Source organism: Primulina eburnea, chromosome 10 (assembly GCF_022965805.1).
Source record: "Primulina eburnea isolate SZY01 chromosome 10, ASM2296580v1, whole genome shotgun sequence".
NCBI lineage: Eukaryota > Viridiplantae > Streptophyta > Magnoliopsida > Lamiales > Gesneriaceae > Primulina > Primulina eburnea.
In genome coordinates this window covers 868,654-882,797 of record NC_133110.1, presented here as the reverse complement: position 1 = coordinate 882,797, position 14,144 = coordinate 868,654, and the positions used below count along the sequence as shown (strand labels likewise).

The window sequence follows — 14,144 nt, the reverse complement described above, 5'->3', positions numbered from 1 at the left end:
ACAAAAGGATTGAAAACCAAGATTTAATTTGGACTAATCGAGACTGGAGTAATATTGTAAATGGTTGGAGCTGTTTTAAGTTATTTTCCAAATTTCATATGTTGGACCTTGAACTGAGCTAATAATAATAATAATAATAATATAATAATAATAATAATAATAAAGAGCTCGAGCAGAAAAATATTCAAACTCGAGATATGTTGGACCTTGAACTGAGCTAATAAATAAAAGATTATTTGTTATGTTTAGAAAGTTTTCATTAAAAAAATTGCTATAAAAAGAAATAATTATTCATATTATTGTATTCATCTACTATATTAAATATTTTTTAAAAAATAAATATATAATTAAACATGAAATCTTTCAATTTCTTTTTTAAATTCAAACTTTGAATTTAATGTTTATTGAAATATAAATTATATTTAAGTGTCTATATTTGTGATATCATTTAATGTAATTTCGATTACAGTTTTTGAGTTTTATGTTACTTTTATATATTTAGTTCTCGTTAGTTTATGTCATAATAAATAAAATATAAATTTTTTATATAGAATATTATGTATTCCAACTTTTTAAAAGATTGTATTTGTGAATTTTATTATATTGTTGACCGTCCGTAAATTGTTATTATCATTGATATTATTTTGTATCTTAATTAGAAGTGTTCTAAAAATTTATTAAAATTTAAATCAAAATTATTCATCTAATAAATGACAAAAATTTTGTTTTTTGTTTTTTGAAAATTTTTATTTTTTATTTACAATTTTTATAGACAAAATAATATATGATTTTTTAGATATTTTTTCTATTTTTTTATCAGTAACAGTTTCACTCAGTCAATATTCTAAAAAAAAAATAATTCAACAACAAGAAATTGTTATTTTCATTTAAACGTTATCTCAAATTATATTAATATTTAATATTATATTATATTAATTATATTATATCAATAATTTTTAATAATTACTGAAACACTAACGCTAACTAATTTTACAATTAATTATATTATTTTGTATATCGCACGATAAAATATTAATTTTAAATTCAAACAAAGATTTATTAAATTATTTTTATTATATCAAAAATTGTTGATGCACGCACTTGTGTTTTAAATTTTATTGGAAGAGTGCATATTAATTTGTTTGTCAGGTTCTGTCTTTTGTATTTTATTTAAATTTTTTTGACATGTCACTAATCAACTTTTGAGCTCGAAAATGATAATATAAATAATTGTGATTTGTGGCTTTGTTTTTAGTCGTTAATATTATAAAATGTCAAATGGAAGATTTTGACTTGAAAACCCATTTCTTAAAGTTCGATTCCGTAATGATATCATAGTTTTGGACATTGTGAATTGAATAATTAATAGAATATCAAAATTAATTAAGTGAAAAATCATCCGTATCCTTTTTTAACTTGGGAAAAATATATATTACATGTAAGTTATGATTCGGTTCTCATGTTGAAAATTTAGTTTAATTCCTTAACTTCATATGTTTTTATCATTTCAGCTTCGTAACATTTTTTTAAATCCAAATAGGTATTAATAAATATAAGTACAAATAATTGAGATTATAACACAAACATACAAATTTTAATTACTAACCGAATCAAATTAAATATATAATATAATTTTTAGGTATAAAATGTTAATATTTTTTAGGAAAATAAGGTACATTTTGTTGAAAATAAAATACAAACGTATACATTTCAAGTACCAAATGACTTAAATTGAGTATCAATCAACTTAAATTGAGTATATGTAATATAATATTCAGATTATTAATTTCAGAGAGTTTAAGTGAAAAAATGTCAAAACAAATAATTAAAACAAAGTTTTTCTCATAAAAACTAAATCGTATCATATGTTTGAACTTAAAAGACTGAATCTAAATTAATATCTTTAGAAGGATTGCGCAATGTCAAGGAGCTGGTTTAAAAGTAATCATTTGTAATTATTGCTAATCCCAATTAACCTTTAAAATGATGGCACAAACGACAGAGATCTCGTTTAAAAGTAATGATATGTAATTACTGCTAATGGAATGAGAATGGCACTCTTTTCAACCTTAAAGTTGACCAAAAGTATACATTGAAAAAACACACACACACATATAGTGTTTTGATATGCTGCACACATACCGTACACACTTATGTGAACACCGATGATATGTCACTCACCCATTGGATGCACAATTTTTCTATATTTCATCACATCCAATGGGTGAGTGACACCTCATCGACGCTCACATAGGTGTGCAACATATCAAAATTGATTATATATATATATATATATATGATCAAAATGTTCGTAGTAATAAGTAAATCTGGCTCCTTAGTTACAAATTAAATCAAATTTGCTTTTTCATATTGGCACGAACATCATATATTGTATGATGTTACTCACGGACCCTTCCTACTATGGTCCCGGAATCATGATATTCCAAATATTTAAATAAAATTACTTTAACGTTTTATACTTTTTGAATTTCTTATTATTATTTTGTCTTATTAACGCCAAAAAAAAAAAAAAAAACCCCCGAATTCGTTAAACAAGGAAAATTATTGGGGTTTGTATACGTGCCATCTAGTACAAAAAGAGAGATTAGATTTAAATATCAAGATTGAACCCCACCCAAAAAAAAAAATGCATTCCTTCTAAAATTTCAAAATGAAGATGAGTCCAAAAGGCAAATGGCTCAATATGCACTACTCTACAATTATGGAGTGAAGATGCCCATTGCCAAAAAGTAGATCTCATTTTTATCCATAATGTAATGAGTGAGTCTCATGTGAGACCGTCTCCCGTGAGACGGGTCAACCCTACCCATATTCACAATAAAAAGTAATACTCTTAGCATAAAAAGTAATACTTTTTCATGGGTGACCCAAATAAGAGATCCGTCTCACGAATATGACCCGTGAGACCGTCTCACACAAATTTTTGCCTAATGTAATATATATTTCCTTCTCTTTCTCCAAATTATTTGATATGATTTTGAAATAGGGTGGATTCAAAAATTTAATAACAAAGAAAAAAATCTCGTGCCAACAAACCTAGATTTTTAAAATTATCAATTAAAAATTATGTTTACTAACAGAAGGGTGATCATACTTGCGGATAAGGGGGATTGGCGGATTATCCCATTGTTGAATTTCATAAATAAATATCTCGATCGAATCAATTCTCTAGTAAATCCGCAAATTCTAATAAAAAAACTTCGTAAATTAATTAAAAAGTATGTCATTAATAATACGTTCCGTCGATCTGATAAGTCAAGCTAATAAGTGACATAAGTGACTACACGATGTTAGAACAATCTTCACGCGTGCTCTTTCCACAAGTTAATTCAAAAAATTTGCCTTCTCTCAATATTTTTTTGTATATCAATGAATATTATTCCAAGCTTCTGCAATCTTGCATCATCCACTATTATCAACTAGGAACAGTGTTTTACTTGCCTTATCTGTAATGATATTAAACTGGCTACGTATAGCATTTAATAAATTTTAAAATTGTCATTCTCAGACATAAACTTAATCCTTTCAAAACAAATTAAGCTCATCAAATCAAACCAAATCAAAAATTTACAGAATATGTTGCAATTGGAATGCAGAAAAAGGAAAACTAATACACATGCATAGCATCAATCTTGGTACTTTTCGATGAGCAACAAATTCAGGTAATCAAAAGGCTATCATGAGGTAATTGATCCTCATAGACCTCACATGAATTAATTTGAGATGTTTCATTTGTCAAGAATATCCAACAATCTCTGGTTTCACTGGCGATATTCATGCATGGTCTCAAGGAAAATAGAGACCGGTATATAATTACCCACTCCTACTTGCTATAATCAGAGTGGAAGCATAAAACCATAGTTAATACGCATGCACTGATGAGTAACCAATTATAAAACGATTCTTGACATTTGAATCCAATTTCAAAATTCTCAACTATACATATATCTAAAACTCCAACGTCAAGATACTTAATATCCAATTATGATGTTTTGAAAAAAAAATTCCAATTATAATGAGAAAACTATAACAAGTTCAACGCCACGTCACATCGCTCTATAGAATCCGCACTGGTAAAAGGGGTGGTGGTGTCATGTCAGTTGGCGATGTATGATCCCACTACCATCACATCACCTGTGTTTATAGCAAAATTTACTTGGAGGATAGAAATGAGCCTTTTCTGCACGAACACAGTTGAAACTCTCGGTTAAACCTTCCATGTCATTATGGATAGTCATAAAAAAATAAAAAAATTACCATCATTATCTGGAAACAATCCCATCAGTTCCTTAGTAATAAAAAAAGTTACCATCATTATCTTGAAACCATCCCATCAGTTTCTTAGTAATAAAAAAAAGTTACCATCAGTTTCTTGAACCAATCCCATCAGTTCCTTACAACTAAAGGCTGCTAGCAGAAATTGTCTTCAATGATATTTTAGATTCTATAGTATTTTATTAATCTCAATTCAGAGTACATTGGAAACAATAAGTATTGCTATTTATGGCTCAGAAAATACTGAAGGCGGTCAGTTCTCTACCTGCCCAAAAGAATGTATGAATTTGATTAAAAATAATTGCATGCCACAAAATAACACGTACTCTCTACATCACACTACTCGCAACAACTTACAACCACAGAAAAAATCAGAAGGGAAGAAATGGCTTTTGGAAACACATTAGCGTAAATTTCTTTATTGTGTTGGTCCAGTTGAAGGTAGACCACGAATGACTGCCGTAAGCTCCACAGGGGGCAAGCAAGGTCATCTCGGTTTTCTTAAAACTTTTATGTGTACATGTTTTGAAATTATATATTGTCGCTTGAGGCACCTTGAATCGCATCCTTCTATTAAATTTCTAGATGATTTAGCATTGTCACTTCACCAAAATTTCACCCCTTAGGGAGTAGGGACCATCTTTATACAATCTTTAGTCCTGTGATTCTTGTTTATCTTACTAGAATCTAAATGCCAAGCCAGCCATCATTGCCTTACCTTAACTTGGGCAAATCAGGTTCTTTGGACCAGCACAGGTCTTTCAGGTCCCAGTTCTTGTAAACTACCTTTATTCTTACAAGAATTTGTTCTTTTGTCATTCACGCAGACATTAGGGGCTAGTTTTGTTTATTTTGTCCATTTTTTCAGGCTTTCATCAAGGCATCGGTCAAATAGAGCATCCACATGTAAAAGAAAGCGGCCTTTGCAAATTGAAAACGCTGGACCACAGTAGCAATCGAGCCTGTATAAAAGGCTAGCTTAAAAGCCAACAATTTCTCAGCATGATAGACGAGATACCTAAAGGAGAACATGGGAATTTATACCTATACTAATAAAGTGACTCTTGAGTCTTAACAAAAAGCTATGCATCTTCAAAAAAGTACACAGGTGTTGTAGATGGAGAAATTTGTTCACAATCACTCTGTTGAACGTCGTTTATCCTAGCAGGAGTTAAGTATTTTTCAGCTTCATCAAGCTGTCGACTGTTATATTTCGTGATAGCTGCCTAGCACAAGAGATTGCAAAGCCAAAATGGAAATCCTATAATTCAGGATTTGTCGACTATAGTATTGGTGATGTCAACTATTGCTACAGTTTAAAGTATGATCAACATGCATTCCACGAGACACACCTCTTCTTGTCTTTTTGACAAATCCTTTGAGCAGTGACTTCTACAAAACTTGAATTACTGCATTTCAATGCAGAGATTTTTATTTGTCGTCTTTTATAATTATTCTTTTATCGAGCCTCGGTTTTCATCTGATGCCATCACATACTAAGTTAATGGTTGGGCTTTTAAAAGAGGCAGTAGCTTCTATATGCACTACTTATACAGCAATGCAGTATCGAAAAAAGTATTCTCGAACGCTAGCTTCAGCCTTCATTAACTAAAGTTCTACAATAAATTGGGTGAATTAAGCCCACATCTGTGCTAAATACATAAATTTTCTGTCCCCCCATCCAGAATTTCAGATAAAAGATATGGATAAATTACAAAAACTAAATGAAACATTAAGGTGGCCAGACTAGAAAGGTACCAAAGAGACCATCAAAAGAAATTCCATACATCTGGCTCAACTGTTAGTACAGCTAAGAATTAGAAAAATATAGTAGATTATGAACAAAAGAAGTCAGGAATACAGATTGCATACGGTAAACCTCAACAAAATTGCCCTCTTATTTAGTAAAACACATGGATATGCAAGATCTTATTCACGGAAAATTAACAGCAGAAATTAATAGTACAAGATGTTTATGTCAACAAATTCGAAACTAACCTTGCATGTCCAGCATTCCTACGGATTCACACAATTCACCTGCAAATGCCATAGGCATCAAGACAAGACCTCTGCTTTGCAAAAGTTCTAGAGCTGCTGAAGGATACAATTCTAGCAACTTCCCCATCGTCTCTTCTAGTGACCCACTGAGCATCTGCTCGCTAACAAGATAATGCCCGTGTCCCTAAAAATATCAAGACTGATACATCTCAATACCAGTGTACATTCAAGGAAAGCTCTTAGAGTTGATACAATGATTACTGCACCCTACGAAACTATCTAGTTTTAATTTGAGCATGTTCCAGTACCTCGAGGTATACGAAAGAACTAGAAGATGGTTCACCTCCTAATTTGCTTTGACACAGATCCTGCAAGATGAAATTTGCTGAGCTGAGAAAGTACGACCAGTCATAAATAATTTTACAAGAAAAAGAACTGGTAGAAATTGGTCAGGAACAACTGCAAGTCGATTGTTCAAGAACAGAAAATTATGGTATGGAGTTATGGCAGCAACAAGGAAAGTTTCGATTCATGTAATAGGCAATCCATCCAAGAAAACAAAATCACATATTGTTCCTTCAAAAACTTTTGGCAAGTACTTCTAAAAAGAAAAAATCTTTTGTATTGTTATTGGGAGGTTAGACTTTAATTGACAATGGAGATAATGATGAAAAATTTATTCATACTTGTCACTGTAAAGTACTTAAGCTTAGAGCTTTCAGCGAAATTTTGAGCCCAAACCAAAGAGATGTGTGCGTGATTCGATAAAATAGATAAAATTTGAGTAAAAAAAATGAGGTGCAACAAAAAGTGATAGACTGCTTGTCGGTTTATCATAGAGCACATTGCCCAGAAGGTCTGCTGCCAATACCATAGCCTCTGTACGAGACATAAAATGAACTCAGAGTACTTTAAGTATAATCTAATGGGGAGAGAAGATGCTGAGAAATCAAACCTTGACGAGTTAAGAAAAATCCTCACCTGTTTTCACGAATTACCTAGTAAAATATTGAGTCTAAAAAGCTGAAACCACTAGGATAACATTTTACCTTCATTTGATACTGCAAATATTTGACTTGGTCAACAACATGATCCAGGAAATCTGTTTTACCACCCTGCAAAGCCAGAATGCATTTCTTGGTCTAATTTAGAAATTATCAAATTCATACATCAAAATGACTGTCAATATGAGATTCTGAAATACAGTCTGATTCTTTAATCTTTTTATGTAAAAACAGCACTCGATTCCCTCCCTGACTGCACAGACTGTATTTCAGCTTCTCGTCTCACCTTCACCAAGAAAGACTTGACCAAAAATTTGATGAGTTTTTGTTCGGCACATATCTACGTTTATTACCTCTTTAAAATGAGGAAACATATCCTGCAATGCCTCGAGTCTCTGTGATATCTTCAATCTGCGACTCTAGAATTAAGAAGAGAGCAATTACAAACCGATGCATGTAGACAGCGGTGTTGGCAATCATCTAAACTTTAGATATTATGTGCAATGAGGTGAGCTCATATAGGGTACTGGATCTCTTGAGATGTTTGCTTCGAGCAAGTTAGAAATGTTAAAATGGTATGGTTTATGAACGACAAATCCTTACGCGGTCAGCAGCATAGGCTTTCTCTCTTGATCTTTTCCGACTGGTCTTGGAAGGATACTTCAGAGCAGTAGCGCCTGACCCTAAATAAGCTTGAAATGCGCTACCATAGTCTTCATTCGAATCTAGTTTCTGCAAAGGAGATGAGCAAGAGTAGAGATGTCATTTCCGGAAGAAGAATTGCCCGTTAGCCTCTAAAATTTGCAACTTCAAACGTGAATATCAATTTTACAATGTATAAGTTCCTCGTTTTTATTTGAATTTAACGCATGTATGAACTACCATTTTTCCACCTGAGAATGATTTTCCAGTCCAAGGCTAGGTATTGATGCAGAAATCTTAGGCGAAAATAGTTTCTGAATTTCAGGGCACCCACTCTCAGCAAGAAAATTTAGATAGGTTTGAGGTGTTTGCCGGATCAGTTGAGGTATTGAAACAGGCACCTGAAAGATCCCATCGGTCCCCTGTGTCGCAACATAGTGCTGGTTCACATCCTCAACAACTAGACGAGAAGAATTGTTTGCCATCCAATCAATAGGTACAAACTTCAAAGCACTTTCGTGATTCAGTTCTTCAATGCTACCAGTGTCACAAACTGGCAGGAAAGTAACTTCTCAAGCACAATGTTAATAAAGATCATATGCCAAATAGCCAATCGAGCAGACAAAAGGAAATAAATACACGAGGATAATCAAAGAGAAGGTAATCATAAAATAATAATGCTAAATGTGATTCGAACATTTATACTCTTGCCTACTAGATGGTGTCCATTAAAGCAGCGCAAACAGTACAGATTAAAAATCGCTTTTAAGTACCTATAATTATACCAGCAGCAACATATAAAGATGATATTAACTACCAATGCATTTTACATGACGCGCAAAGATAGAAGATCAACAAACACGGCCCATATACAATAAGTTTATCACCCGCAATTGCGCCGCCTAAAACACAGTTCTTATAAATCAATTATTTCTCGAAGTCTTAACTCTAATACGAGAGAAAAAATATATAAATACGTAGCATAAATGTATAGAGAAAAAATCGAAAGATTAAACGTAAACCTACCATTCTATTTTGCGAAAAATATAAAAAAAAAAAACGACCGCAATCAGTGAAACAAATACAAATACAAATACAAATACGAATGCGAATGCGAATGCATATGAAAAAGAAATAGATTCTTACAGGCATTGTTCATCGCAGCGAAGCAACTGAGAGTTGATCGAAGAAGATGAGCCCTAACAGGAAATGAGAGTAAGAAGTGGTCCCCGCTTCAAATGAGCAGTGCGCAGTACACGCTCTAGTACGTTTACGTGACTCTGCATTGCAGGCAGCCGCGGTAACCTGTACCAGCTGGGAGCAGCATTCGAATTACCAAATTACCCCCTATCGTTTTTTTCCCTCATTATATTTACTATATTTATTATCTTTAATATTTTATAAAACCAATATTATCAAAACTGTGTGTTGATGTCACTGGTGTAATACGGCGAGTTTGTTCTAGGTTGGATTGGAAAATGATATGTTATGGATGAGTTGGTTTTTTGTGAGACGGTCTCGCGAATCTTTATCTGTGAGACGGATCAACTCTACCGATATTCACAATAAAAATGATACACTTAAGCATAAAAAGAAATATTTTTTTATGGATAACTCAATAAGATACCCGTTTCACAAAATTCGACCCGAGAGGGTGTTGCATTTGATTATATTTTTCCACGAAATGATATTGGATATAAAATACCAACGCAATTTCATCGTATTCATTAAGTCATTATTTGATGTGCATGAAAAGGGATGATTGATTTTTAATCTTTTACTTATCGTGTAGTCTAGTATGCATGATTAAGATTGTGATAAACTCGTTCAGCCCATGCCCTAACAGCAATGTATGCATTATTACCCTCTTGTTTGTGATAATATAATCCTAAAAAAAAGGTTGTTGTTCGATCAATTTAAATTTTTCTTTAATATCTTAAAATTTAAATAATAATAAATTCAGCATATTTAATAATATTTAAATATAATTTTAAATTTGACTAATATTATAAATAATTTAATTATTGTTGATCGTATTTTAATTATTATATTATTTTTAATCGTAATAATATAATTGTTATTAACCATTATTTAATATTCAAATTTGTGTTACTATTTTAATTATCACAATAAATGTATATTTGATATTCACATAAATATTCACGGTAGATTATCCAAAAAGAACACACACATATATATATATATATATATATATACATATATATATATATATAAGGATGCAGATTTGCTTGTTTTCAATGCAGGGCATTGGTGGAATTATGAGAAGACAAATAAAGGGCCGGGTAAACTTCAACTCTTTCATAGTAGTTATTTATGTTTTGTTTCAGTAGTAATTTTCACGTGTTTTAGCCGCAGCACATAGTTATTTGACTGCTGTAGGTTTGAAACGTGTAATTTAGATCGCTACTATATAGCGGTAGAGTTTCGAATCTAAAATGGTTATTAGAATTTAGAGCTATGTTCTTTCAGTTGAGACTGTAACTTTGGTGAGGATTCATCATTGCTCAAAGATTTGTACGACACTGCAACAAAAGCATATTATTTAGGTTGCTGTATTTTAATCTGCAATATGATTTCAAATTGTATAACATTTGCCTTGTACTTGATTTACCTCGCTCTTCCAAATCTTACATGCATATCAGGGGATGTTACTTCCAAGAAGGGGCTGAGATCAAGATGGACATGAGCATTGAGAATGCCTTACGAAGGTCAATCAAGACATTGGTGGACTGGATAAATCTGGATGTAAATTTGTCAAGACTCGAGTCACCTTCCGAACCTATGTTCCCGTACATTTCAGGTATCCCGATTCGACATCCATAAATTCTTATGGGCCAGTTCTTTCATTAGTCATGCAACCTGTGGTGGACATTGTATTTTCATAGGGGAAGGAGCTTAACTTATATTTTGAGAACAGTTACAATAACAATTAAAGAATACATTAACTTTTACCCTTTCTCGCTCTCCACAGGGTCCTTTCCTGCTTGATACAGTAGCATCATAAAATCTGTTTTTAATTCCTCTTTTGGTTGATCAGAGGAGGTGACTGGAATAATGGTGGTACGTGTCACTTGGAGATGTTACCCTACTTGACTATACCACCCATGGCATCTGAGTCATATACCGAGTTCGCAAATGTCGTCGAGGTTTTATCAGAACTTCCAAAAATGGGGAATATCAGTTTATTAAATGTGATATGTCTAATAAACCGAAACGATACGTCTCGTAGATATAGATTTCTAATACCGTCTCATATAATATCTATTCATTATAAAATATATTTATTAGTGATTAAGATCTTTAAATTTGTTCATATTAACTATCAAATTAAAAAAAAATCCACTTGTTCATAAAAAAAACACCATATCATCGAGATATTACTTTATGATATTATTTTTCAGATACACAATTCAAATTACGTCAGTAATTCGGTATTCAAGAATTACCTAACACGATAAATGATCAGACAGGTATATTCACGCATCATAACCACCACTCAGAAAACAACACGCAAACATATTTCGTCTCTGCTCCTTCCATAACTCCCAATTCCGTCCACATTTCACAACAAAAATATGAAATAATTCCAACCATACTCCGTGCGCAGCCGTCGTGCCTGGATATAGAAAAAGTTGACACCGAACCAGTCTCCATTCAGCTCGTGGCCTGGAAAGGGACAAGAAATTGATCCTCGACTTCATTCTTAAAGACCACTCCCAATTTCACCAACACACAATTGGCTTGTTTCATGTACAAGTCTCCTAGTTTCCTCGTCCATCTTTACATTGTCTTTCTTTATCCTTTCTGCCACAATAAGTGGCATTTTACCAACTCTTTTATAAGTCCGAAGAAGAGACTTGTATATGTCGATATTTATGTAGCCAACAATCCTAAGGGTATCCATCAAGTTTTCTGCATCTTCAACATCGCCAAATTCTTCAACATTTTTACAAACTTCTCGCACTAGTTTTTCATTTGGATCCCATTTTTTTACACTACTAACTGCTTTTTTGAAACAATCGATAACCTTTTTTACCTCCCTTTGTTTCAAGTAACCCCGAGTCAGAAGCTCCCAAGTGGTATAACCTGGTACAAAGTCTTGCTGCACCATTCGCTTGTGGAAAGCCTCTGCCTTTTCCATCTGATCTTTATTGATATAAGCAGCAAGAAGTAAATTGGGAACCCTTGAATCTTTGGTTGGAGAAACAGAATCCCATTCATTGAAAAGCTTCTCAGCTTCCTCGACTTCTTCAAGTTTCAATAAGGAAGAAATAATGCACGTGTACTCAACATCATTCAGCTTGCGGTAGGTGGATTTCAGCATTTTCCATATCCGGAGAACATCTTTTTTATTTTTCAGACAGGTATGTAAACTAATGAGTGACGCATAAGCAACTCTAACTTTTCTAGAGATCCTTTTCTCCATTTCCTTCAACGAAGACTCGGCTTTTTCTTGTAGTGAATTCTTGATGTAGATGCTGGACAATGTGCTATATGTTAACCAATCTGGTTCAATCTTGGATTTATTCAGTTCGATAAAAACCTTTTCGGCCGTTTCCATTAAATTTTGTGATGCACATGCAGTTAACAACAGATTATACGTAACAACATCAGGAGTAGTTGTTTTTTTCAGCTCCTGAGTCAATTCTCGAACCTTTTCAAACTGCTCCGTGGAGATATATAGAGACATCATGTGATTATATGGAAGAGGGTATTTTAAGAAACCACATTCCGACATCTTTTTCATCAAAGCCTCGGCTTTATCAGACTTCTTGTGCTGAACGTAGGTGTGCAGGAGGGCACTACAAGTCGTGTGGTCTCTCATTTTGTCAGGGAGATCTTCAAAAAACTTTTCTGCGCTGTTAATACCCCGAATTTTCGTAATCAAATCCAAGTGGACAGCATAGTCCCCAGGCACCAACTTCATATCATCCTGCATCCTCATCCATTCACAAACCTGGACAAGTCCACACACAAGGACTTAGAATTTTTAGTGGAGGTGAAATCTAATTGCATCGTAACTGAGAAAGTAACCGACATACATACTTTTTGGTATACTCGGGTGTGTTTAGATAGAAAATCTGTCTAACCATAGGCGATTGGAGTAAAGCGCAGACATTGATTTCAAGAAAATGCACGACGAAGAAGTGATGTTTGGATGCATAATCATTTCCAAGAATAGATCAAGAAAACGTATGATGAAGAAAGACCTATAAATAAATTGCATAAATATACCGTGAAGTCATCCACAACGATTGGAGTAGCGTGCAGACATTGATGTCAGTTAATACTTTGTGTTTATCTTCTACGGTAAATTTCTCAATCCATAAAAGTTCAACTTAAGGATCTAGGCACGGCTACAAGAAGAAAACGCCACCCCCAAAAATATTTTTTCCTAAAATTCTACAGTGTGGCTTTTGAAGAAAACGTAAAGATGGCATCATATCTAATAAAGCATCAAGTTACCTTTCCGGAGCGATAAATAAAATTAAACTGAAAACAGAGAAGGAAAGCTACGAAGAACACTAAACCACGAAAATTTAAGGCAAAAAATACGTATAATACGATTAGCAATCGTACGACCTCGAGAGCGTGTTTGTAGCGCTTAAGCCTTCGAAGCTCCCGAACAATGCGATTTAGCTCGTACTTGCGTACTACGTGCCCCTCCTCCTTCCATTTCTGAATAGTGATAACTGCACTGCGCTTAGCGTATACCAGAGCGAAAAGTCGCCGTCCTAGCGTGTCCCGGCCTCCACCGGCGCTAGTCGATTTAGTGGACCTTGTTGCCGACGTGATTATTCTACTTCTGAACTGCCGCTCAGCTTCCGTTGCTATCGTCTTCGTCGAGAACTGGCGCGCTGCGGGGACTACTCTCCGAACCAAACGGAGCATAATTTCTTCGGCTTGGTCAGCAGGAAAGTCACAGTTTCAAGGGTAAAGCCCAGCGATGGATTAAAATGGGCCTGTGGGCCTAGTTGGGCCTCTGACAAAAACCTTAAAGGCTCTCCAATAACAGGCCTAATATATATGAATGATGTTATTTCATATGTAATGTCAAAATCAATTTTGTGGAATGTAAATTTCAACCCGAACAAATTCGACAAAACTCAAGAGTAGTTTCACAATCCCAAAAATTTTCAAATAACGTTTCCAAATAACAAATTCTCCAGCCAATTTGTTAAA

At 33.6% G+C, this 14,144-nt stretch overlaps 2 protein-coding genes across 5 annotated transcripts; both read right to left on the bottom strand.

Moving 5' to 3' along the window:
• Window positions 1–3,712: 3,712 nt before the first annotated feature.
• LOC140804071 (uncharacterized) lies at window positions 3,713–9,269 on the bottom strand. 3 transcript variants are annotated; one of them, XR_012112031.1, is made up of 9 exons: window positions 9,087–9,264; window positions 8,192–8,508; window positions 7,902–8,030; window positions 7,652–7,717; window positions 7,344–7,409; window positions 6,603–6,662; window positions 6,295–6,478; window positions 4,279–4,361; window positions 4,066–4,201 (listed from the first exon to the last, which is right to left on the bottom strand). XR_012112031.1 is itself a non-coding variant. In XM_073159958.1 (8 exons), exons 1-8 carry the CDS (start codon window positions 9,097–9,099, stop codon window positions 4,152–4,154), a joined length of 885 nt encoding a protein of 294 aa, XP_073016059.1. In that variant the 5' UTR covers window positions 9,100–9,258; the 3' UTR covers window positions 3,713–4,151. The 3 variants fall into 3 exon arrangements, 2 of the variants coding, with proteins under 2 accessions (XP_073016059.1, XP_073016060.1); XM_073159958.1 differs by lacking the exon at window positions 4,279–4,361 and having other exon boundaries at window positions 3,713–4,201; window positions 9,087–9,258; XM_073159959.1 differs by lacking the exon at window positions 4,279–4,361 and having other exon boundaries at window positions 3,719–4,201; window positions 8,192–8,493; window positions 9,087–9,269.
• Window positions 9,270–11,318: 2,049 nt separating this feature from the next.
• LOC140804069 (pentatricopeptide repeat-containing protein At4g02820, mitochondrial-like) lies at window positions 11,319–13,887 on the bottom strand. Of its 2 annotated transcripts, none has more exons than XM_073159956.1 (2): window positions 13,545–13,887; window positions 11,319–12,918 (listed from the first exon to the last, which is right to left on the bottom strand). In XM_073159956.1, exons 1-2 carry the CDS (start codon window positions 13,851–13,853, stop codon window positions 11,665–11,667), a joined length of 1,563 nt encoding a protein of 520 aa, XP_073016057.1. In that variant the 5' UTR covers window positions 13,854–13,887; the 3' UTR covers window positions 11,319–11,664. The 2 variants fall into 2 exon arrangements, with proteins under 2 accessions (XP_073016057.1, XP_073016058.1); XM_073159957.1 differs by lacking the exon at window positions 13,545–13,887 and adding an exon at window positions 13,052–13,538.
• Window positions 13,888–14,144: the final 257 nt, after the last annotated feature.